The sequence below is a fragment of the Monodelphis domestica genome, chromosome 7 (genome assembly GCF_027887165.1).
Source record: "Monodelphis domestica isolate mMonDom1 chromosome 7, mMonDom1.pri, whole genome shotgun sequence".
NCBI lineage: Eukaryota > Metazoa > Chordata > Mammalia > Didelphimorphia > Didelphidae > Monodelphis > Monodelphis domestica.
In genome coordinates, this window is record NC_077233.1 from 209,987,799 (window position 1) to 210,010,984 (window position 23,186).

At 41.7% G+C, this 23,186-nt stretch overlaps 1 protein-coding gene across 2 annotated transcripts in view; it reads left to right on the plus strand.

Annotated features, from left to right (window-relative positions):
* The window catches only part of LOC100012029 (potassium inwardly rectifying channel subfamily J member 12), a 126,590-nt gene that overhangs the window by 63,001 nt on the left and 40,403 nt on the right, over nucleotides 1-23,186 (plus strand). Inside the window, exon 1 of one of the 2 annotated variants that reach the window (XM_056806426.1) lies at nucleotides 2,729-3,578. The exons of the other annotated variant lie outside the window; for it this stretch is intronic. Coding sequence (XP_056662404.1) covers nucleotides 3,419-3,578 — 160 coding nt within the window. The 5' untranslated portion in view covers nucleotides 2,729-3,418. Of the gene's footprint in view, nucleotides 1-2,728; nucleotides 3,579-23,186 lie in introns of those variants that run through there. 2 annotated transcript variants of the gene reach the window in all.

Sequence of the window (23,186 nt, forward strand, 5' to 3'; positions counted from 1 at the left end):
GACAGAAGGTCCTGGGTTCAAGTCTGGTCTCAGACACTTCCTAGCTGTATGACCCTGAGAAAGTCACTTCACCCCCATTGCCTAGCCCTTACTGCTCTTCTGCTTTGGAACCAATACACAGTATTGATTCCAAGATGGAAGGTAAGGGTTTAAAAATGTTTTTTAATCTGATAATCATACAATGTTCCTCAACTATAGACCTTCCCCCTCCCCACAACCTCTGCGAGGTGGTAGGGGGAAATTTCTTCTCATTTCTTTTCATGAGGATGAAGCCTGTTCCTTGTATTTTTGCAACATTCATTTTTATTGTCTTGTGGTTATTTCTGAGTACATTGTTATAGACGGTGGATTTTGTTTTTTTGGCTCTGCTTACTTCACTCTGAATCAGTTTATGTAAATCATTCCATGCTTCTCTGAGGTCATCATATTTGTCATTTCCATCTCATTCATGGACTACAATCTATTTGGCCATTTCCCAATTGACTAATATCTACTTTCTTTTGCTACCACAAAAAGCACTGCTATAAATATCTTGGAATGTATAGAACCTTTTTTTTTTTTGTCAGTGATCTCCTTGTAGTAAATGACTAGATGTAAATGGTACAGGGAGAGGGATTGATGTAATAGACTGGAGTCAGAAAGACTTGGGTTCAAATCCCACTCCAAATGCTAACTGGTTACATGATCCTGGGCAAGTGATTTTTAAACAACGCCCTCAGATTCAGTTTCCTTCTTTGGGAAATGGGGATGATAATAATAATTGGACTTACTTTACAGGGTTGTAAATACCAAATGAGGCGATGTTCATAAAGTGCTTTGTAGACCTTATAGCAGTTAGGTGATAATAAATGTCAGCTCACAGAATCATAGAAAATTGGAAAGGACCTTAGAGATCATCTAGTCCAATTTTCCCATTTTATAAATGAGAAAAATTGAGGCCCGTGGAGCCAAAGTGCTTTACCCAAGATCACAAAGACAATAAATGGCCAAGTTGTGACTCTGTGATATAAAATCTAGGGGGGCCTCTATGTGGCTCAGTGGATTGAGAGCCAGGCCTAGAGATGAAAAGTCCTAGGTTCAAATTTGGCCTCAGACATTTTCTAGCTGTGTGACCCTGGACAAGTCACTTAACCCCCATTGCCTAGCCGTTATCACTCTTCTGTCTTGGAACCAATACTGGTTCCAAGATGAAAGGTCATAGTTTTGTAAATAAAAATACAACTTTTATAAAGATATAAGATCCAGATAACTCTCTCTGACAAGGAAATCCCATAAAGGCATAGGGCCTGGGATGAGTGGGAAAGGGGAGCAGCTGAGAAGAAGGCATCACATTCTTGAGTTAGTTTCCCCAAATGAAAATTCTGGCTCTGAAGAGAGACATCCATGAGGAGGCCGTGTCCATGTGCTGCTTCCATCACTTTATAGGGTAAGGCAAGCCTTTCTCTTCCCTGAGGGATCCATCATAGATCGATGATCTAAGAATTGAGCTAAACCTTTCCAGAAGTTATTGACAGCCTGAGCCTGAGGCAGGGCTTAGGGTCAGAAGTTCCCTCCATTTTCCCCCTAAGTGTGGGGCAGCATCTGATCTTACTTTGTTTAAAGCTCACATCTCAAGCTTTAAGGCCAAACAGCTCCTGATGAAGATGTCCGACAAATGCTTAGCCCTTTCATACTAGTCTCTTCAGGGGCCCTGGGAGCCGCTGTTAATGCTTGGATCTTTGAGGAGGCCAGAGGATCGATGAGACTAAATGAAAGGGAAGGGGAGTTCTGAGCAATTACATCTGGGGATGAATGTTTTTTATTGCTTTCCCTAATTGAACAGCTTCCTTATTATTATAGAGAGAAAGAGAGGTTTCCCAGAACCTTTGATTTAAAGAAGATGATTTCTCTCCTTGGCTTCCCCAGTCAGGGCCTTGAAGCTTCTGACACACACTTAAAGAGAAGAAGAAAGGAAGGAAGGAAGGAAGGAAGGAAGGAAGGAAGGAAGGAAGGAAGGAAGGAAGGAAGGAAGGAAGGAAGGAAGGAAGGAAGGAAGGAAGGAAGGAAGGAAGGAAGGAAGGAAGGAAGGAAGGAAGGAAGGAAGGAAGGAAGGAAGGAAGGAAGGAAGGAAGGAAGGAAGGAAGGAAGGAAGGAAGGAAGGAAGGAAGGAAGGAAGGAAGGAAGAAGGAAGGAAGGAAGGAAAGGAGGAAGAAGGAAGGAAGGAAGGAAGGGAGGGAGGGAGGGAGGGAGGGAGGGAGGGAGGAAGGAAGGAAGGAAGGAAGGAAGGAAGGAAGGGAGGGAGGGAGGGAGGGAGAGAGGAAGGAAGGAAGGAAGGAAGGAAGGAAGGAAGGAAGGAAGGAAGGAAGGAAGGAAGGAAGGAAGGAAGGAAGGAAGGAAGGAAGGAAGGAAGGAAGGGAGGGAGGGAGGAAGGGAGAGAGGAAGGAAGGAAGGAAGGAAGGAAGGAAGGAAGGAAGGAAGGAAGGAAGGAAGGAAGGAAGGAAGGAAGGAAGGAAGGAAGGAAGGAAGGAAGGAAGGAAGGAAGGAAGGAAGGAAGGAAGGAAGGAAGGAAGGAAGGAAGGAAGGAAGGGAGGGAGGGAGGAAGGAAAGAAGGAAGGAAGGGAGGGAGGGAGGGAGGAGGGGGGGATGAGGGAAAGAAGGAAGGAAGGGAGGGGGATGAAGGGAAAGGAAGGAAGGAGGAAAAAAGGAGGGGAAAAGGGAACGAAAGAAGGAGTGAAGGAAGGAGGTAGGAAAGGAAGAAAGAAGGGAGGGAGTGAAGGAAGGAGCAAAGGATGGAGGAAGACAAAAGGAGGGAGAAATGGAGGAAGTAAGCATTTTTAAGCACCTACCAGTGCCAAGCACTTTTAATAATATTATCTAAAGAAGGACTTCATAAGTAATAGAATCATTATTACCCAGACCTTTGGCATACACTGTGCCAAGTCCTTGGGCACCATGAGTTCAGCATTAGGTGTTCTGAAGTATTCAATAAGATAGGTGACATAAACACAGGGAAAGCCACCTAGACAGCCTTACTTTTTTGCCACCAAAAAAAAAAGGTATCTCCTGATTTCCTTCCTTCCAACCTAATCCTAAAAGGGCCGGTGTTAGAATATCCTCCTAAAGACCTGGGCAATCTCTCCTTTCCTCTGCTACCTTCAGGCGGGCTCGTGACTATTCAGAGGCTTAGATCCTTTTAGGGTGATGCTCTTTCAGCTCGGATGCCCCTCCTTCTTGCTTGGACCAGTTTCAGATGCTTGATAGAGAGTTGGATTGACAAGCTGAGAGGGGGATAGATGGTCAGGCACTTGCCTGGGAAGCCAGAACCTGACATGCAATTCAGTTTGTCTACTGTGTGACTAGCTCTGTGCCTACAGGATAGTGTTAGAGACAAGAGCAGGGGCGCAGGCTTGGGTAAAGTCTAGTTAGTTAGTTCGGATGAATGCATCCTATTTCTGAGGCTTGTTACCTATTTTACCTAAGGGCAGGACAATTCATAAGGCAGCTAGGTGGTGCAGAGGATAGAGCATTGGGCTTGGAACCAGGAAGATTCATCTTCATGAGTTCAAATCTGACCTCACACACTAGCTGTGTGGCCCTGGGTGAGTCACTTGACCTGTTTGCCTCAACAACAACACCAATTTCCTTTGTCTATAAAACGCCAATTTCCTTGTCTATAAAATGAAGGCTTAGTGTGAAATGATCTCAAAAGTCTCTTCCAAATCTCTGTGATCCTATGAAGCAATTAGAAAATTCCACAATGACTAATTGGGTGCTCATTATAGATTCTACGTCACTTAGGAGTTGGGTGAGTTGGGTAAAGTGCCGTGAACGAAGTAAATCCAAGGACTGGGTCCTGCCTCTTACTGACTGTGTGTGATCTTGAGTAAGTGATTTAACTTTGCAGGGTCTCAGTTTCCTCCCCTATAGAATAGGTATAATAATATCCATCCCGGTGTTTCAAGTTTGTTATGGAGATGAAAAGAGACGGTCTATGTAGATAAATATAGATGTATATGGATGCACATTTTAAAAATACCGTGGAGATGGAAGATGGAATTGTTCTTGTTACCAGGAGTAATTGAATTGGACCTTGAAGAAAGGGTAGGATTTAAACATTTCTATGTGTAGAAACATGGGAGAAGATATACCAGAGGATAGTCAGGGATAGGAACAGAGACAGGGTCAGGAAGGCACTGGCAAATGTTTAACTAGCAGCTTTTGTTGGGGGTGGGCAGGGAAGATGCGGTGATAGAAGTTCAGCATTCTTTTAAGATTAACCAGTATTATTAACATTTTCCCCCAGTTGCTTCCTTAAGTCTAGATAACCAACAAAGAAATAAACCAAGGGGGCAGCTGGGTAGCTCAGTGGATGGAGAGCCAGGTCCAGAGATGGGAGATCCTGGGTTCAAATTTGGCCTCAGACACTTCCCAGCTGGGGGACCCTGGGCAAGTCACTTTCCCCTCATTGCCTAGCCCTTACCAAGCTTCTGCTTTAGGACCAATACACAGTATTGATGCTAAGACAGAAGGTAAGGGTTTAAAAAAACCAACACATTTGTTATGCTGTTGTTATAGATACGGTGAAAGGTGCCAAAGGTCCCAGTTAGGGTGGTATCACTGGGAGTGGAAAGGAGATGAAGGGTTGAGAAAAATTACTCAGGGAGGGTTACGACTTAATGACACACTTGAATAAGGATGTCAAGGAGGAGTCAAGGATGACTCCCGGCTTTCAAGGCTGGGTCACGATGGTGCCATTTGGGAGAAATAAGAAAGACGTGATGGGTAACAGGTTTGTGGGAGATTAGGGGAGAGAAGATGGTGAGTTGAATTTCAAGAACCAGAAATTGTGGGTCAGAAGTTATGAAGGGAAGCGGGCCATTGGTTCTGAGGTTTGTGGGCTGCCTAGACTTTGCATATTTTTCCCAGGTGGGGAGGGCTGGTAGAGATCTTCTTTTCTGTCTTAGCTTCCACAGTTTGGGGCGAGGGAAAGTCTCCAGGGATTATAGCCAACTATTTACCAAACCAACTTCTTCTCCGATACCCCTTTTTCCATCCCTCCATCCATCCTATCCCCAATATCGCTATAGAGTATATTAACAATTTTTAATCTCACAACACATATACTACAATTTACATTTTTCAGTGTGCTTTCCTTCTTTTTTTTTTAAATCCATATCTTCTGTCTTAGAATTGATAACTATCCGCTCTGAGGCAGAAGAGCATTAAGGGGTAGATAGTTGGGGTTAAATGACTTGCCCAAGGTCACACATCTAGCAACTGCCTGAGGCCATATTTGAACCCAGGATCTCCCATCTCCTGGCCTCTCTGTCCACTGAGCCATTTAGCTGCCCCCTAACAGATCCTTTATGATCCCTGTTCCCCAGTTGCTAAAGGCCACCTCCTTCTCCCAAGTAACTTTGTATTTGTTTATTGTACAAGTGGATGTAGTTTCCTCTGCTTCTTAAGACAGGCTTTGATCCATTCTTTGGATTCTCACTGTCTGACTCAATGCCTGGTACATAAGAGTTTACTGAAATTCTTGATGGATGAATGAACTAATGAGTGGGTGGGTAGCAGAGATGGGGGCCCTCCCAGAGATCTTTTCTCTAGAACAGACAGAACAGGGCGAAGAACACCTGATTCTGAAGTCAGAGGACCAGATTTCTGGTCCTGACTCTGCTCCTTACAACTCGAATCACCATACTGCTCATATTTACTTTCCCAGGGCCTGACTTTATGGGCAAAAGAATATGTCGAGATGAAATGGTTTCTGAGGTCCTTTTCAACTACCTCTCGGACTCACCCTTCTGTACTTTTAATTTGGCCATTTCCTAGTGTAATAAATTTAGAAGGAGAAGATATCTTAGAGATCGTTTCATCTAATATGTCATTTATTTATTTTTTTATCTTTACAAAACTCTTACCTTCCGTCTTGGAGTGAATACTGGCTTCAAGGCAAAAGAGCAGTAAAGGCGAGGCAATGGGGGTTAAGTGATTTTTCTAGGGTCACACAGCTAGGGAGTATCTGAGGTCAAATTTGAACCCAGGACCTCCCATCTTTTCACTTGGGTCTCAATACACTGAACCACCCAACTGTCCCCTATTTAATGCTTTATTTTACAGATGAAGGAACTGAGGTACTGAGAGGTTTGCTTAGATCATACTAGTAGCCTTGATTTGGCTTAGGCTTGAACATTTTCTGGCCCACCTGATAGCCAGGGGCACTCTGTGTGTGTGTGTGTGTGTGTGTGTGTGTGTGTGTGTGTGCTGCAGTCACTACAGAAGATTCAAGGAAGAAGATCTAAAATGTCAGTACTTTGTGATTGGAGTTTTGATTCTTGATCCCTCATGTAATCATAGAGGGCTTGGGTGACTCGGTTTCTTCACTTGTAAAATGAGGGGGTTGTGGATTAGATGGCCTCCAAGGTCCATTACAGCTCTAGAATTATGATCCTAGTCAGGGACCCAATTCATTTTAGTAATTTTTCAGTCATGGCTGACTCTTCATGACACCATTTGAAATTTTCTTGTTGAAGATACTGGAGTAGTTTGCCATTTCCTTCTCTAGCTCATTTTACAGATGAGGAAACTGAGGCAAACAAGGTGAGGTGACTTGTCCAGGGTCCCACAGCTAGTAAGTGTCTGAGGCTGGATTTGAGTTCAGAAGATGAGTCTTTGATTTTAAGCCCAGTACTCTATCCACTGTGCCACCTCGCTGCCCACCATGCAGTTCTATCCCTTGCCTGAAAGGGGGCATTTAGACTTGGGGTCGAGAACAGATGGGAAAATGCAGCCCATTGGACATTTCGGGCTCCTTAAATTCCTTCTTCCTCAGAATTAGATTTGTATTCTGCTCTTGGAGAAATCGGCGGGGGCCAGGCAGAGGAGGATGGGGAGGGAGGCGAATGACTGGACAAAGGGTGACAGGGGAAGTCATTAGTTTTTAATGTGTGTCTGGAACTTGATGGTGCTTAGCCCAGAGGACTCTAATCAAAGAGGTCTCTGACTTGAGTCACGCCTGTTTGGTTCACTGAGACTCAGGGAAAGCAGTGGTTAGAGGCCCCAAGGACCAGGGAGCCTGCTTGCAGCTGATGCGGAGAAAGAGAGATCGTTTTCTCAGGCTGAATGCTGGAGTCTGGACAGTGAGGGCCGGGCAGGGCTGGCACGGAGGGCCTTATAAAGCTCTGCTGAAGTGCCGACCTCCCATCAAAGGCACCTTTGTCAGACCCCAGGGCTGAGGGGGACCCAAGAAATCACCGAAAGATGTTTCCTCGGTTTATGCTTCAGAACTCTCACTAAGGAAATGGGGATGATGAGTAGAATCTATGTGGTACCCTGGACAGCTGGGTGGTGAAGTAGACAGAGCACCAGGCTGGGAGCCAGGATGACCTGAATTCAAAGCCATCTTCAACACGTCTTAGCTGTGTGACCCTGGGCAAGTCACTTAACCCCCATTGTCTAGCCTTTACCGTTCCTCTGCCTTGAAACTTACATACACTATTGCTTCTAAGACAGAAGTCTTTTGCATAAAAATATCAATGTATTGATCAGGCTAGCATTTAACCAATAAATTGTTGGTCTATGAGACTCTTAAACAATCGAAGACCAGGGAGTTTCTTCACACAAATCCATATATCCAATTTATTATTTAGTCTCTCCCTTGGACATCCTAAGACATCTCTAATTGGTAAATGGCTAAGGAGGAGGTGGGCTTAGAGACCTCAACTGCTCTCTCCTGACTTCACCATGGGAGAGACGGGCCCTTGCCTAAATGAGGAAAATGCCGGCACACATCATCACCAACCAGGTGACCGCCCACCCTACTTTCAAATGGGCCAAAGTACAGCGGCCCTGCCTGGAATTCTTTCGAGGTCTTATCAAAAGACAAAAGGTCACTTTGATAGCTTGGGAAGCTGGGCGCAACATTAACTTAGAAATGGGCAGTTTCAGCCTGACCTTGGGAGGCTGTGGGGAAATGATTTCATACTAGAAATATTACTAAGTAATACAATTCAGTATTCATTTTCCTCACTCAGTTTCCCCATCTGTAAAATGAGCTGGAGAAGGAAATGGCCAACCACTCCTCTATCTTTGCCAAGAAAGCCCTTAATGGGGTCATGAAGAGTCAGATATGACTGAAATGACTAAACAACAACCAACAATAGAGTGCCTTAAGGTTTGCAAAGCCCTTTACAAATATTCTCTCATTTCTTCCTCATAACTACTCTTTGGGGTAGGTATGATGTAAACCCCCATTTTACAGATGAGGAACTAGAGAGTGAGAAGGGTTATGTGACTTCTCCAAGGTCACACAGCCAGTAAGTGCCTGAGGCCAGGTTTGCCCATAAGTCTTTCTGACTCCAAGTCTCTAGCCACTACACAGCCTAAATGCCTCTAAATTTTTAGTTACATTTAAAAAAAATTATTCATTTGTTTGTTACATTATGATTCTCAGGTATTTCCCACCCTCTCTTTCCTCCTCAAATTAGATAGGGCATTCTTTAACAAAAAGACACACACACACACACACACACACACACACACACACCCCTAGTAAATTTCTATTTCTTTTAATCAACAAAAATTCACCTTCTCGGGGGCAGCTGGGTAGCTCAGTGGATTGAGAGTCAGGCCTAGAGACAGGAGGTCCTAGGTTCAAATTCGGCCTCAGCCACTTCCTAGCTGTGTGACCCTGGGCAAGTCACTTAACCCCCATTGCCTAGCCCTTACCACTCTTCTGCCTTGGAGCCAATACACAGTATTGACTCCAAGACGGAAGGTAAGGGTTTAAAAAAAAAAATTCACCTTCTCTCTGTCTCTCTGTCTCACCCTCTCTCCTTCCCTCCCTCCCTCTCTCTCTCTCTCTCTCTCTCTGTCTCTCTCTCTCCCCCTCCCCCCCATTCCCAGGGGAAAAAAAGGAAACAAAACAAAACCTGTTACAAACAAATACAAACAAAACAGAGACAGACCCATATTGGTTATATATGTAAGTAATCATATATAAAATATATAATAATTCATCTATTCAGTCATTTTTCAGTTGTGTCTGGCTCTTCATGACTTCCCATTTGAGGTTTTCTTAGCAAAGATATTAAAGAGGTTTGCCATTTACTTCTCCAGCACATTTTACAGCTGAGGAAACTGAGGCAAACAGCATTAAGTGGCTTACCCAGGTTCATATGACTAGTAAATGCCTGAGGCTGGATGAGTCTTCCTGAGTCTAAGCCCTATCCACTATCCACTGTGCCACCTAGCTGAATCAACATATAATTATTATGCATATATTACCATATCTGTCTTCATCAGCATTCTGAATCCATCACCTCTTTGTCAGGCGGGGGGGAAATTATAGTTGCTGATTGTTTCGATCAGTGTTCTAAAGTCTTAAAAATTATTTCTCTTTACAATAAGGTCTTTTTTCCCTCCTAAATCCTTACCTTCTGGCTTAGGAACAATACTTTCTGTCAATTCCAAGACAGAATAGCAATAAGGGCTATGCAACTTGGGTTCAGTGACTTGCCCAGGGTCACACAGCTAGGAAATATCTAAAGAAAAGATTTGAACCCAGGGCCTCCAGACTTCAGACCTGGTTCTCTATCCACTTAGCTGCCCTATAATGTCTTTATTATATAAACTGTTCTGTTCACTTCACGTCAGTTCATATGAGCCTTCCCAGGCTTTTCAGGATCTTTCTCTTTCATCATTTTTTACAGTACAATCATATTCCATCACATTTATAAACCACAACTTGTTCAGCCATTCCCCAATCGATGAGTATCTTTTTGTTTCCACTCCAAAAAGCTGCTATAAGTATTTTTGTACATATGGGTCCTTTTCTCCTTTCTTATATCTCCTTGGGGTATAGACCTAAAACTCTTATCACTGCCTCTAATAACAGCATTTTAACAATTCCCTCATTTTACAGATGTGGAAACTGAGTCCCATAAAGATGAAGTTACTTGCTCCATCATACAAAGAATAAATGGCAGAATCAAGATTTGAAACCAAATCCTGGGACCTTAGAAGTCATTTCTAGCCCTACCTCTCATTTTGTAGAATGGGAAAATAGTCTCAGACTCAGCAAGGGAGTTGTCATTGAAGATGAGGCTAATAAGTGGCAAGAGCTGAGACATAATCACATGTTATACAGCAAAACTCTAAAACCCCACAGGCAGCAAAATCATGAAAGAAAAAAAATGCCTTCACACTCTATTGTCTACACACTTTGCCACTCTTTTTTTTTTTGTCATAGCTCAGTAATACAGGTATCCCTTCCACACTGCAACTTTCCCCCTCACGGTTTTGATATGTCATAGGGTGGCATAAGAAATTGAATGAGAATTTGGGGGGAATTTTGTGGAAGCCACATATTACATGTGAAGGCCAGCAGATGACACAGAAAAAAATTTAGACAACCAGAAATGCATAAAATATATGGATGGTATTGAATAATATTTTATCTTTTGATACCTTAAATATACACAATTTCTTTCACTATAAATACCCCAGAAAAGTAAAATGAAAAATTTAGACTTCCCGGATACAAAGGAAGGGCCAAAAAATTTTACATGGATCTTTCGGGTCATGAGGGTGCTCTGCCCCTAACACCCATAATATGGAAGGAATACTTGTATTTTATTTTTTCCCCAATTACATGTTAAAATAATTTTTAACATTCATTTTCTAACCTTTTGAGTTCCAAATTCTCTCCCCCTGCCTCCGAAAGTAAGCAATCTGATGTAGGTTATACATATTCAATCATGCAAAACATATTTCCATATTCATCATATTGTGAAAGAAGACACATATCCCCTCAAAAAAAAAGACAAAGGAAATAAAATGAACAATGGTCTGCTTCAATCCATATTCTAGACTCCCTCAGTTCTTTCTCAGAGGTAGATAGCATTTTTCATCATGAATCCTTTGGAGTTGTCTTGGATCATTGTATTGCTGAGAAGAGCGAAGTCATTCACCGTTGATCAGCATACTGTATTGCTATTACTATGTACAATGTTCTGGTTCTGCTCACTTCCCTTTGCATCAGTTCATATCAGTCTTTCCAGTTCTTTCTGAAATCATCCCGCTCATCATTTCTTATAGCACAATGGTATTCCATCACAATCATATTCCACAGTTGGCATCCCCTTAATTTCCAATTCTTTGCCACCACAAAAAGGTTTGCCACTCCTTTCCTCCACTTTCTTCAAGGACCAAATCTGGCCTCTTGCCATCTTTATTTTGGTTCTGGTTCTCCATCACAGACCCACTTGGTACGGCTTGTCAGTCATGATATTTTCTTCTAGGGAGGTCATGCAGCTTATTCCTCAATGTGTGATACAAGTCTTTGTCCCTTGGAAAAAGGATCTCAGGCAAAAGGGAGCAGGTGGGGCACGGATTTGGGGACCAGGGAGGCCAGATCAGGAGCCATCTGTTCTAAAACTCACATAGAAAAATTCCAGCCTGGCACAGAAGAAAGAATGGTGGATTGGGAAACAGGAGAACTGGGTTCTGATTTTGACTGTAGCACATCCTAGTCCTGGAGCTGTGCAAATCATAACTGTACCTCAGTTTCTTCATCTGTAAGATGGGGATGATGATCCCTGCACTAGCTATCTAGAGAATTATGAGAAAAGGATTTGGTATATCTTAAAGTATTATAGAAATATGAATTCTTTTAAGAATCAGAGAAGTCTAATTCTAGAGCTAGAAAGGGAACTCAGATCATCTAGTTCAAACCCCTCATTTTACAGGTCAGGAAACTGAGGCCCAGGCAAGTTAAATAATTTCCCCGAGTCACATAGGTGGTGAGTGGCTAAACTGGGATTGGAACTCAGATCCTATGGCTCAGTTCAACATTCTTTTCCATTGCATCAAAGCATGAATAGTAACACCATACCCATGATCTTTCAGCACCTCTTTCAGAGAGACAGGATAACTCGCTACATAGTTTTTATATATTAGATACAATTAATCTATTTGCAATATGCAAATTTGCATACAATGTAAATTGTCATTTGTGTTACAGATTGTACAATTAGAATTAGTAAAATTGTATATTCAGAATTTGTATAAATTATATACTACATGTAATATAATTATATGATTATATTATGATACATATAATAATTATATAATTTACAAAAATCTATAATACAGATTTTAGATAAATTGTGTGTATTTTGTTATTGTTATTCAATTGTTTTTAGTAGTATCTGATGCATCAAAACCCATTTTGGGGTTTTCTTGGCAAAGATACGGGAGTAGTTTGCCATTTCCTTCTCTTGCTCATTTGACAGATGAGGAAACTGAGGCAAATAGGGTTAAGTGACTTGCCCAGAGTCATCCAGCTAATAGGTGTCTGAAACTAGATGTGAACACAGGCAGGAGTCTTCCTATGTCCAGTCTGTCCAGCCACTAGGCCACCTAGTTGTCCATACAGATACATTCTGTCTGTGTGTGTGTGTGTGTGTGCATACCTAGGTCACATGCACATATAATATATATATATATACATACATATATATGTAAATATATAAATGTTATCTCCCCTATAGACGTATGTAAAAAATCTGTATACTTGTAGGCATTTTTTCTCTATCCAGTCGAATATAAATTTCTTGATGGCTGGAACCATTTCATGTTTATCTGTGTATCTCCAGGTCTGCTATTAGTTGTCTAATAATGTTTGTTGATTGATTGTTCCTATTTGCCAAATGAGGAAACAGGGTCTCAGAGAGAACCTTGAAGAGACCTTAACAGTATCTTGTCCAATTCCCTCATTTAACAGGAGACTGTAAGTCTTAATAGGTTAAGAGGTTTACCCAGGGTCTTAGATAATGACAAAAATTGAGATTCAAACCCAGGACCTCTAACTCCAAAACCAGTTCTCTTTCTGCTCTATCGCAGTGAAGCTACCAGTGGTAAATTACTGGTCAAATTGGGACTAGAGCCCAAGTTTTCTGATGTTTAATCCACTCTATCAAGATGGAACTGCTTTTAAATGAGCCCTTTGGGAACTGGGTCACACTCTAGCTATCTGTGGACTTCCCAGCCTCCCCTGGGAGAAACGGGGGACTAAGAAGAGAGCAAAAGCTCCCTGTTAATTTCAGCGGCCCTGGCAAAGAGATTGATCTCAGGGGAGAGACAGGGAAGGGTAAGGTGGTGCTAGTGACCAGCCCTGATTCAGGGGCTTGCTCTGAAAGCCTGCTTCCTTTGTGATCTCCTCCACACTCACCCTAGAAGTGGAACAAGGCCAGGGACATCCTGCCCCAACTGCCTCCTCTTCTGGGGAAGGGATGTTCTTAAGATAAAAATACATTCAGAAACATTCCTTGGCCAGCATCACGACCCCCTTGCTCAGACATGAGCAGTGATGAGAGCAGAAGGAAAAGCTTAAAACCTGGCGAGATCTCCCCCACCAATGTTCAGTTCTGTCATTATGCTTGTCCTTGGTTCACCTTAGATGATACACAGTTGGGGTAGCTAGATAGCACAGTGACAGGAGGCCAGGAATCAGGAGCACCGGGTTCAAATCTGGACTCAGACACATCCTAGTGGTGTGACCCTAAGCAAGTCACTTAATTCCATTTGCCTAGCCCCTGCTGCTCTTCTGTCTTATAGTTGTTACTAAGGCAGAAAATAAGGTTTGAGAGAAAGATAGAGGGAAGGAAGGAAGGAAGGAAGGAAGGAAGGAAGGAAGGAAGGAAGGAAGGAAGGAAGGAAGGAAGGAAGGAAGGAAGGAAGGAAGGAAGGAAGGAAGGAAGGAAGGAAGGGGAAGAAAAGAACAAAAGCATATTTAAAATGTCTTGTGTGGCATGTAGTATAGAGTTATGGATTTGGAGTTAGAGTTCAAATCTTACATCAGATACTTACTAGCTATGTGACCCTGGGCAAGTCACTTAGCCCCAATTGCCTCGCCCTTGCTGCTCTTAGAATTGATACTAAGGTAAGGGTTTAAAAAGAAGATAATGTCTAAGATCACTTCAAGTCTGCTATCGCTTACTCTATTAAAATAGCCTTCTAACATCCTCTCCTGATGACTCTTGACTCCCACTACCCTATTTCCAGTTCACCTTGCCTTACCATTGGGGCTTTCAAATGGAGAGTGCAGCCAGTTAGCACAGTAGATAGAGTGCTCTGCCTGGAGTCAGGAAGACTTATCTCCACAAGTTTAAATTTGTCCTCAGATGCTTACTAGCTATGTGACCCTGGGAAAGTCACTGAACTCTGCCTCAGTTCCTTGATTATAAAAATGAACTGGAGAAGGAAATGGCAAACTGCTCCAGTATCTTTACCAAGAAAACCCCAAATATAGTCAAGAAGAGTCAGACATGACTGAAATGAACAAGAAAACAACTGCTCAGTACCATTCCTTACTTAGTTCCAGCCTATATTCTACAAATATGTTCTCTACTTTCCAGCCCTCAGACCTTTGCGTATATTGCTCCTTTATTCCAAGGATGCTGTTCTGCTTGCCTGCCTCCTTTTCCTTGAACCACTTACAATCTTAGTCCTATCACTCGAGGTTGGACTCAAATATGATCTCTTCCTTGAGCCTTTGCACCAGCCAGAGACAACCTTTCCTTCCTAATTCCCCACATTTAGAGCTGGAAGAAACCTCGAAGGCCATCTAGTCCTACCCTCACATATTGTAGTTGAAGACACCAAAGAGTATCAGTGACTTATCCAAGGTCACAGTAGTAGTAAAGGACAGTCAGGTTTTGATTCTAGGTCCTGGGACTACACTATCTCCTTCTCACAAAACATTCAGAGATGTAGTGTGAAAGAACCCTGAGCTTGGAGGTAGAAAGCTCCATATTGGAATGATCTCTTCTGATACTTACCATGGGTGTGCCTTTGAGTAAGTCATTTTACTTGTCTCAGCTTCTTCCTCTGTGATAGTACTTTAAACTCCCTACCCCCTTGAGGTTGTTACTAGAAAAGGATTTTAAAGAGTTGAAAAGGTCTTGTAACCTCTCCTTTGCACTTATACATTTTTAATTTTCATTATTTGTGTCTATGTACTGCCTCTTCTTACTAAAATGCAAACTCCATTTTTTTATGATGTAGTGGAAAGAGAGCTGAATTTTTAGCCAAAGGACCCATGTGCAAGTCCTAGGTTTGCCACATATTACTTGGGAAAGTCATTTCCCTTGCCAAGTTGTGGTTCCTCTTTTATAAAATGAGGGGACTGGGTTCGATGGTCTCTACAGACTGTGTCTATTACATTCCTGGCATAGGCTATGTCTTCTTTATATTTGATTGACCCAGAGTTTTCAGAGAGCCTAACAAATACTGAGTCTGTACTAAATGGAGCCTAGTGTTGATTGTGAATTAGTTTCCTTCCTTTCTTGGTTCTTCAGGGACAGGATTAGCTGGCTCCAGCCTTCCTCATAAGGAGCCAGCTGTGGCTCCCTAAATTAACCTGGGCCCACCACACTGATTCCAGTAGAATTAGATCTCCTCTTCTGGTTAAACAGTCAGAGAATCTAATTTTCCACCCAGTGTACAAGTGCCAACTCAGTAGCATTTCTGATAGGCAATCGTCCAATCTTTTCTCGAACACTTTCTGTGTAAGGGATCTCACTACCTCCCAAGGCAGGCCCTTCAATTGCTGGACAGTTCTGATTGTCAAGACATTCCTCCTTGTAATTTCAACTAGTTGTTCCTTGTTTTGCCCTTTGGGGTCAAGTGAAATAAATCTGATCCCTCTTCCATTTGTGACAGCCCTTCAGAAATTTGAAGACTATTATTGTGTGCTCACAGAAAACAGTCAAGGGCTTCACCCTCTCCCTAACCCTACAGTGATTGGTCTCTTGTGCAAAGGGGGATTGGTGGTATCAGTGGTGTTGAGAGGAGACTAAGAAACCATTATCTTTTGTCATGTGTTTATAGCACCTTTTCCAAATAATAGCAGGGATGATCTCACTTCTTCTTTGTTTCTGTAGATCTAGCACAGTGCTTGGCACACTCTAATCCCTTAAATGATTTTTCATTCATTCTTGTTCCAAGATCACCAGACTTTAGTCTTGGTTTCCTACCCTTCCCTCTCTGATTTCCAGTTGTATTTAAAATAAATGCAATTAATAAAAATGACCATCCTACCCAAACTTATTTACTTATTTAGTGCTATACCAATTGAACTGCCAAGAAACTTTTTTACTAAATTAGAAAAAAAAACCCATAACAAAGTTTATTTGGAAGAACAAAAAATCAAGGATATTCAGGGAAATCATGAAAAAAATGAGAAGGAAGGGGGCCTTACAGTCCCAGATCTCAAACTATACTATAAAGCAGTGGTCATCAAAACAATTTGGTACTGGCTAAGAGACAGAAAGGAGGATCAGTGGAATAGACTTGGGATAAGTGACCTCAGTAAAAGTCTATGATAAACTCAAAGATCCCAGATTTGGGGACCAAAATCCATTATTTAATAAAAAGTGCTGCTAAAATTGGAAGACAGTGTGGGAGAGATTAGGTTTGGATCAACATCTTACACCCTACACCAAGATAAACTCAGAATGGGTGAATGACTTGAACATAAAGAAGGAAACTATAAGCAAATTAAGTGAACACAGAATAGTATACATGTCAGATTTTTGGGAAAGGAAAGACTTTAAGACCAAGCAAGTTAAAAAAAAAATCACAAAATGTAAAATGAATAATTTTGATTACATCAAATTAAAAAGGTTTTGTACAAACAAAACCAATGCAACCAAAATCAGAAGGGAAGCAACAAATTGGGAAACAATCTTTATAACAAAAACCTCTGACAAAGGTCTCAAATTTATAAAGAGCTAAGCCAATTGTACAAAAAAAATCAAGCCATTCTCCAATTGATAAATGGGCAAGGGACATTAATAGGCAATTTTCAGTTAAAGAAATCAAAACTATTAATAAGCACATGAAAAAGTGTTCTAAATCTCTTATAATCAGAGAGATGCAAATCAAAACAACTCTGAGGTATCACCTCACACCTAGCAGATTGGCTAACATGACAGCAATGGAAAGTAATGAATGCTGGAGGGGATGTGGCAAAGTTGGGACATTAATTCATTGCTGGTGGAGTTGTGAATTGATCCAACCATTCTGGAAGGCAATTTGGAACTATGCCCAAAGGGCACTAAAAGACTGTCTGCCCTTTGATCCAGCCATAGCACTTCTAGGTTTGTACCCCAAAGAGATAATAAGGAAAAAGACTTGTGCAAGAATATTCATAGCTGCGCTCTTTGTGGTGGCAAAAATTTGGAAAATGAGGGGATGCCCTTCAATTGGGGAATGGCTGAACAAATTGTGGGATATGTTGGTGATGGAATACTATTGTGTGTGTGTGTATAAAGGAATAATGAACTGGAAGAACTCCATGTGAACTGGAACAACCTCCAGGAATTGATGCAGAGTGAAAGGAGCAGAACCAGGAGAACATTATACACAGAGACAGATACACTGTGGTACAATCAAATGTAATGGACTTCTCCATTAGTAGCAATGCAGTGTCCCTGAACAATCTGGAGGGATCTATGAGAAAGAACACTATCCACATTCAAAGGAAATACTGTGGGAGTAGAAACACCAAAGAAAACCAACTGCTAGAATACATGGGTTGAGGGGATATGACTGAGAATGGAGACTCTAAATGAACATCCTAATGCAAACACCAACAACATGGAAATAGGTTCTGATCAAGGACACATGTAATACCCAATGAAATTGTGCATCAGCTATGGGAAGGGTGGGGAGAGGATAGGGAGGGAAATAATATGATTCTTCTAAACAAAAAGAATAATGTTATAAATTGACTAAATTAATTAATTTAAATTAAAAAAATAAAATAAATGCAATTGGATACTGTTATCACATGAATGGAGATTTTTCCCCCCATTTCACAGATGAGAAGCCTCAAGGTGATTAAGTGATTTTTCCATGGGCACAGAGGGAGGAAGTGCAAAAGAGGCAGAAGTCAGGTCTCCCTGAGTCCTCATCCAATATTTTTTTCCCCCATTATAAAGGCTATTTGTTATTGGGACAGTCATTTTGCTAGTTCATTTCTCAGATCCCTGAGAAGTTGCCATGGCTCCAGTCTGCTTCTTCCTAAGGGTGAGAACACCCTAAACCATTCTCCACCTAAGGACAGGCCTGCTCCAGTCCAAGCACAGACTAAAGAGGTCATTCTAATACCTAGTCCCTTTGTCTACTTTCACATATCAAGAAACTTCTTTTTAAACATTCTAAGCCTTTTTTTTAAACCCTTACCTTCTGCCTTGGAATCAATGATGTGTTTTGGTCCCCAAGGTAGAAGAACATTAAGGGCAAGGCAATGAGGGTTAAATGACTTGCCCAAGATCACACAGCAAGAAATGCTTGGAAGCTAGATTTGAATCCAGGACCTCCCATCCCTAGGTTTAGCTCTCAATCCACTGAGCCCACCCTTTTTCTTTTTAAACTACTATTCTTATAACAAAAAGAAAAGCTTAATGACTTCCAAAGTCAAGGGATCTAGACAGAGAATGGATTACAACACACACTACCAATTTTTAAGTCCCTTTCTTCACCTGCCTGTGTGGCCTTTGACCCCTTAACCTTTCTGGGTCTTGGTTTCCTCATCTATAAAATGAAGGTCTCTAAGGTCCTTCCAGTTCTGACTCCTATACAGTATGCCTTAAGAGGGTCTATCTGAATACATTCATCAAGGGTGATCAACACGCTCTCATGAAATACTTCAGGAATCAATGATTTCATTCATATGGGTGGTCTGCCCTGCTGAATGGGTCACTTTTAGAAAAGGCATAAGGTGCTGTACTTCTTTCCTTAAAGGTGGCCATGCTGCCATCTTGCCTCAAGATCTTCCACCACATCACAGTACTGCAGCATGGGCCACCATTCCCAGGGACCTTTCACAGTGATACCCCTCTCCTGGAGCTCATGTCTCATATCCCCCAGGTATTGCAGTTAGGAAGGAAAAATAAGCATTTATTGCTTAAGCTGTATGTGAGAAAGTATACTAAGTGCTTTACAAATGTGATCTCATTGATCCTCCCAGCAACCCAGGGAGGTAAGTGATATTATGAGATCCCCATTTTATGGTTGAAGAAACTGATCCTGAAAGAGGTCAAGCAATTTGCTTAAGCTTACACAGGAAGTAAATGCCCAAAGCCAAATTTAAACATAGGTATTATTGACCCACAGCTTAGTACACTATCCACTGTACCACTTGAAGAGGGCACAAAATTTAGAGAAAGGAAGATCTAGGATCAAATTTTCCTTCAGAGACATGTTAGCTGTGTGGTCTGAGGGAAATCACTTAATATCTCTGTCCATTAGTTTTCTCATTTGTCAAATGAGACAGTTGGAGTCAAAAGACCTCCAATGTCCTTTCTAGCTCTGGATCTATCATTCCTATGATCCTCTTTGGGAGGAGAGAAGAGTCAGAGTTGCCTGCTAGTTTCACTCCTGGTACAAGCGAACCCGTGGTCAGATTGTCCTCTTCACCCACCCATGCCCCCAGACACCAATCACAGATCACATAAGATCATAAATTTAGAACTGGAAGGAATCTTAGAAATCATCTGGTCAAAAGCCCTCATTTTACAAGCCTTAAAAATGTGAATTGTCTCTATATTACTAGATAGTTTTCCTGAGTCATTATGACTAAAAACATCCATCCTGATGGTCAAGTTTCTAATGAAATTAATTGACTGTGTTACTAACTAGTCTTTCTGGATCATTGTGACTAAAAGCATCCATTCTGATGGTCAAAGTTCCCAAACTATGAATTGACTCAGGGTTAGTAGTGTTAATTTTATTTTGTGGTTGGACTCTGAAATATTTATATAGGTGGTCACCAGGGATTTAATTTCTAAATCCCAAAAGGAATTACTAAAGTAAATGGAATTTATGGTAGTTTATTTACAATAGTGGGAAGAGAAAGAGAGAGAAAGAGAAAGGGAAAACTCCAGCTTCCTCTGAACCAGGTAGAAATACTAAGGCCCTAATCAGGGAAAAGAGTCTCAAGACAATGGGCCTTTCTCCAAGGTTTACACCTCGGAGAAAGGCAGGGTCACTAAGTCAGCCTTTCACTCACCAACTGTGACCGTCTAAAAGGGAAAGCAGTCTGAGGTCTCCTGCACGAGTTCCTCCAGGGGTCCAGTTCCTCCAGTCCAACTCTGAGTCAGAGAATCCTCCATCCAAACTGAATCTTGAATCGAATATCAAATCAAATCTCTTCTTCTGGCCTCTGAACCTCTTTTTAAAGATCTTTTTCTTTGTGTCACCTCCCCTAAATTTCACATCTACCAATCACAGCAGATGCTCCTCTCCAGGACTTCCCACTCTTTAGTTCATACCTTCTTTGGTTAGATTATACCTTTTTTGGGTTACTGAACACCTTTTTTGGTTAGTTCACCTTTTGTAGTTACTTACCACCTTTTTTAAGTTAAAATAGGTACATCTACTTAAAATCCTGAGTTACCACTTTTTTGTAGATTAAAATATAAAAATAGATTGTGGATTACAATTCAATCTTCCCAATAAAGGAAGAGCTAAATACCTTCATTGTTACAATCAGAGGATTACAATTTAATCTTCCCAATAAAGGAAGAGCTAAGTATCTTCATTGTTACAATCAGGAGATAGCTAAATTCAGTCTTCAGTAGCTAGTCTTCCTGAGTCACTGTGACTAAAAACATCCATCCTGATGGCCAGGATTCTGGAGATGAGCCACTTTGAATTTAATTAAGCTATTTCTGAAAAGACAAACTATTGATTACCAGATCTGTAGTCAAAGTTTTTTCAGTTTAGTAAGACCTGACAGAACTTGTCTTTTGTTGACAGTCTTTGAGAAGCCAAGGTCACCTTCACGCCACATTGAGATACCTCAGTGGAAGGATCATAAAATATTGTAGAATAAATAACATACATTTCTATATTGCTTTGAAGTATATAAATTGCCCTGTGAGGTAGGTGCTGAAAATATTATTTTTTAAAATAAATGAGCACATTGAGAATCAGAGAGATTAAACACCTTTCCTATGGTCACACAGCAGTTACTAAGTGTCAGAGCCAGTGCTTTGGACCATAGCTTTAGTACTGGAAGGAGCTTTGGAGGTCAGCTAGTTCATATGCTTCATTTTCCAGATGAGGAAATTAAGTGCCAGAGAAGTTAAGTGATTTGTCCTAGGTTACGCAGAAATTAATGAGTATCAGAGTCAGGTCTTCAGATCACAGCTTTAGAGCTGGGACAAGGCTTGGCTGTCATCTAGTTCAAATTCTTCATTTATTAGGTGAGGAAGGAAAAAGGAAAGAGAGAGAAAAAGGAAGCAAGGAAGCAAGGAAAGAAGGAATCAAGGAAGGAAAGAAGGAAGCAAGGAAGGAAAGAAGGAAGCAAGGAAGCAAGGAAGCAAGGAAGCAAGGAAGGAAGGAAGGAAGGTGGAGAGAAGAGAGCGAGAGAAGGAAGGAGGTAAAAACAGAAAGAAGGGAATAAATATTTATCAAGCACCTCGTATGTGCCTGGTAGTTTCCTAAGTACATTACAAATATTATATCATTTTATCCTCACAATAGCCCCCGAAGATAGGTTTTATTACCATCCTCATTTTACAGTTGAGGAAATTGGGACAGGTAACAGTTAAGTGACTTGCCTAGGTTTACACAGCTATTAAGTGTCTGAAGTTAGATTTGAACTCCAGAAGGCCTGGGAAGGCTTGGCTTCAAATCCTTTCTCAAACACTCACTAGATATGTAACCCCAGGTTTTATTTGAACTCAAGTCATTCTGACTGGAGACCCAGAATCCACTGCACCACCTACCTGGGAGCAAAGTAGAGGCCAGAAAGATTTAAATGACTTGCCCAAGGAAGTAAGTGGCAAATCTGGGATTTTAACCCAGGTTTTCTGTGACTCCCAATCAATCTTGTATTGCATGATACCCCTCTGAGGTTGGGAAGACTATGTGGTCCAATATCCTGTCTTCCAAAGGCAGAAATTGAGTCCCATAAAAGTCAGACTCTATATCAAGTTATTGACAGAATCCAGTCTAGAACCCACGTATCCTCACCCACAGATGTTTTCATACTCTGCCTTGCTGCTTCCCAGGCACCATCTTGGTGAAGATTCCCTCAGCCTCAGTTTCCTCATCTATAAAAAGAAGGTGGTAGACTAGATGACCACTGCCGTTCCTTCCATTTTAGAGCTGTGGTCCTTTAACTGGTTTTATTGAACAGAAACAGTGCCTGAGAACAAGACCCTTTAAAACAATTTTTTATTTTTTTCAGCAAGGCCTTTTGGGGAAGGGACAGCATTGGAGAAAAAGATCAGCTTTCTCAAATCCTCCACTTTTCTAAAGTCTGGCCCTTCCTCACTCCAGGAGATAAAACCTTTGGTCCTCACCTACCTGACACAGAGAAACACATAACAGGCCCCCTCAGGACTGAAAATGTCTGGCTACAGCCTGGCTGCTAAAGACACCCATAGTACAGGCTCTGGTTAATCAGAGGTTAATTTTTCCAGTTCCTTAGACAGGCGGGGAGGAGAGGACTAAAGGGAACTAAGGAGAAGGCCCTTCCCTGACAAGGAAATGTTTATTTGTTCCCACTGATTCCCACCTGTGCTCCCTCTTTTCTTTTAACACATCTGAAACCCAAAGCAATGCCTGAGGGGCATCCCTAGAACATGGGAGCTAAACCGAGGCCCAACTTTAGAGATTAGGTAGGTGGCTGATTAAGCTTAATTAGTTCAGGGTAGGGACCTATTGGAAAACTCCCTTTGATTGGAAAGACAGATAAAGAAAGACACAAACAACTCTGTAACTGGTTGGTAGGTTGTTGGAGAAAGGATAGTTAGAATCAAACCAAGGCCAACACCTTGGCCCTGGGGTGGGGACTGTTTGGAAAGGACTGAATGGAGAGAAAGAATCTGAAAAAGGAATCTTGGGAATTCCCACAGCCAAGGTCAGCCATCTGACACTGGAATCATGTGCTTCTCAAAGAGATAGGAAGTAGTGGTTGTGGGTTGGTCATTTCAGCTGTATCCTCTTGATAACCCCATTTTTTGTTTTCTTGCAAAAATATCCACGTGTTTTGCCATTTCCTTCTCCATTTCATTTAAAGACATGAGGCAAATGGGGTTAAGTGACTTGGCTAGGGTCACATAGCTAGGAAGTGTCTAAGGCTACATTTGAACTCAGGTCTCCCTGACTCCAGGGCTGGGGAACTC